This window comes from Etheostoma spectabile, chromosome 4 (genome assembly GCF_008692095.1).
Source record: "Etheostoma spectabile isolate EspeVRDwgs_2016 chromosome 4, UIUC_Espe_1.0, whole genome shotgun sequence".
Classification (NCBI taxonomy): domain Eukaryota; kingdom Metazoa; phylum Chordata; class Actinopteri; order Perciformes; family Percidae; genus Etheostoma; species Etheostoma spectabile.
This window is the reverse complement of record NC_045736.1, coordinates 33,004,419-33,004,950: the sequence shown is the minus strand read 5'-3', so window position 1 is coordinate 33,004,950 and position 532 is coordinate 33,004,419. Positions and strand designations below refer to the sequence as shown.

General features: G+C 47.6%; 1 protein-coding gene across 1 annotated transcript in view; it reads right to left on the bottom strand.

The window, feature by feature from the left end:
- ripor3 (RIPOR family member 3) overlaps positions 1-532 on the bottom strand; it is a 52,060-nt gene that overhangs the window by 14,912 nt on the left and 36,616 nt on the right. Inside the window, exon 8 of the mRNA XM_032514720.1 lies at positions 14-77. Coding sequence (XP_032370611.1) covers positions 14-77 — 64 coding nt within the window. The remainder of the gene's footprint in view (positions 1-13; positions 78-532) is intronic.

Sequence of the window (532 nt, the reverse complement as noted above, 5' to 3'; positions counted from 1 at the left end):
TGTGTGTGTGTACCTTTCATTTTGATGTGTAGCTCTCCAAGGAGGATTTCTAACTCTCCCTCCATAACTGACATGTCCTGCAGAGAGAGGGAGAGGTAAGAGTGAAATGTTAGATAAAGTAACCAGTTCTTATATTAATAACCGACCACTTTGACACTTTACACGTATTTTCTTTCCAAAGTGAGGTCACAGGTCAGGGCTGTTATAAATCTATATCTGGCAACACCTTTCTTTGGCTCTTTGATTGAAAGATAATGGGCTCGTTGGAGACGAACTGCTCCTCGCCTGTAAAGTGGACGAGAGCAGCCACAGCAGCCGGGGGACAGACAGACAGACAGACAGACCAATGCCAGATGAATGAGTCTTCAGTTGTCTGTTAATGACCCGTAGCATGCAGCTGCAAACAGGAGAACCACTGGGGGACCATCAGTGTCCCCCTCCCCCCCCAGATGGTTTGGTCTGGCAGCATTACGACCACCAGAGGCTGTGAGATGATGGATAAGTGGCAGCCACTTTTGACCTGAGGACATTT